This window comes from Mandrillus leucophaeus, unplaced genomic scaffold, assembly GCF_000951045.1.
Source record: "Mandrillus leucophaeus isolate KB7577 unplaced genomic scaffold, Mleu.le_1.0 Scaffold109, whole genome shotgun sequence".
NCBI lineage: Eukaryota > Metazoa > Chordata > Mammalia > Primates > Cercopithecidae > Mandrillus > Mandrillus leucophaeus.
The window spans coordinates 839,279-840,546 of record NW_012099098.1 but is presented as its reverse complement, the minus strand read 5'-3'; the positions used below and the strand labels follow the sequence as shown (position 1 = coordinate 840,546).

Below are 1,268 nucleotides of genomic sequence, written 5' to 3'. Positions count from 1 at the left end.
AAAAAAAAAAAAAAAAAAAAAAAAAAAGGAAAAGGTAAAAGACTGACAGTATGGATGGAGAGAAACGAGGGTCTTTGGAAATGATGTTACATTTCAGCCAGGCAAGCAGGGGAGTAGAGGGTGCTCCTGGTGGACAGATCCCATGGCCAAAGCCTCAGCCCAAGCCTGGTGTGTGGAGTGGAACTGAGAAGGGGCCTGTGTGGCCTAGGGCAGGGAGAGGACTCGGGGAAAGCAAACACGGAGGGAGGCAGCAGCAGCCACTTCCGGTTCTCACCATAGGTTGTCTTCTCTACCAGCCTCCCATGCTCACAGAAGTCATCTGTAGCTTTGCCAAGGAGGCCACGCACTGTGTAATCCTTCAAGGACAGGGAGGAAAAGATCCATCAGTGACCCCACTCTAAGCCCTAGTAGCCCCTGCCCCAGAGGCTGGAGGTGGGGAGTCCCCAGGTCTCCCTCAGGGAACTCATGCGCCCAGCCCCCACCCAGTTGCTCCACGGCCCCATGAAGAAGGGCACCAGCTCTGTCATGTGGCCTTCAGCAGCTCTTCCTCTCTTTGTATTCAAGCTCTCCCGTACCTGGGGACAGTAACAGGGCCAGTCTCACAGTGCTGCTGCCCCGATTCAGCCAGTGGGACATGGTACCTGGCTCCCAGTCAGCAGGTTTCCTACAAGATTGCTGGCTGGTTTCCATGACAACCAGCACTGGCAGCCTCCAAAGGTGCTGACCGCTGACAGCTACCCTGTGGCCACCCTAGGCCTCCATGTCTCTCCTCTCCAACCTAACTTGGCAATTTATCACCCTGAGTCCCTTCTAGCATGTCCTGTCAGCTTCTCTCCACGCCTCTAAATAGAGTAAGATTTCATGGCCCAGATCTGGCCCTTCCTCATCGCGGCTTGTAAAAACTCCCCCTCCTCTGAATCTGTGCGGCTAACCCCATCTGCCACAGATAAGGAATGATTGGCTGGGTACAGTGGCTCACACCTATAATCCCAGTACTTTGGGAGACAGAGGCACCTATAATCCCAGTACTTTGGGAGACAGAGGCACGTGGATCGCTGAGTAGCTGGGAGGATAGGCACACACCACCAGCCTAATTTTTTTGTATTTTTAGTAGAGACAGGTTTTCACCATGTTGTCCAGGCTGGTCTTGAACTCCTGGCCTCAAGTGATCCACCCACCTCAGCCTCCCAAAGTGGCAGCAGCCACTGAGCCCAGGCCACAATTTAAAAAAAAATTTTTTTTTTTTTTTTTTTTTGAGACGGAGTCTT

At 52.5% G+C, this 1,268-nt stretch overlaps 1 protein-coding gene across 3 annotated transcripts in view; it reads right to left on the bottom strand.

Moving 5' to 3' along the window:
* Window positions 1-1,268, bottom strand: part of TRUB2 (TruB pseudouridine (psi) synthase family member 2) — a 13,956-nt gene that overhangs the window by 4,671 nt on the left and 8,017 nt on the right. For all 3 annotated transcript variants that reach the window (XM_011987900.1, XM_011987893.1, XM_011987907.1), the window contains one exon: window positions 275-356. In XM_011987900.1, coding sequence (XP_011843290.1) covers window positions 275-356 — 82 coding nt within the window. The remainder of the gene's footprint in view (window positions 1-274; window positions 357-1,268) is intronic.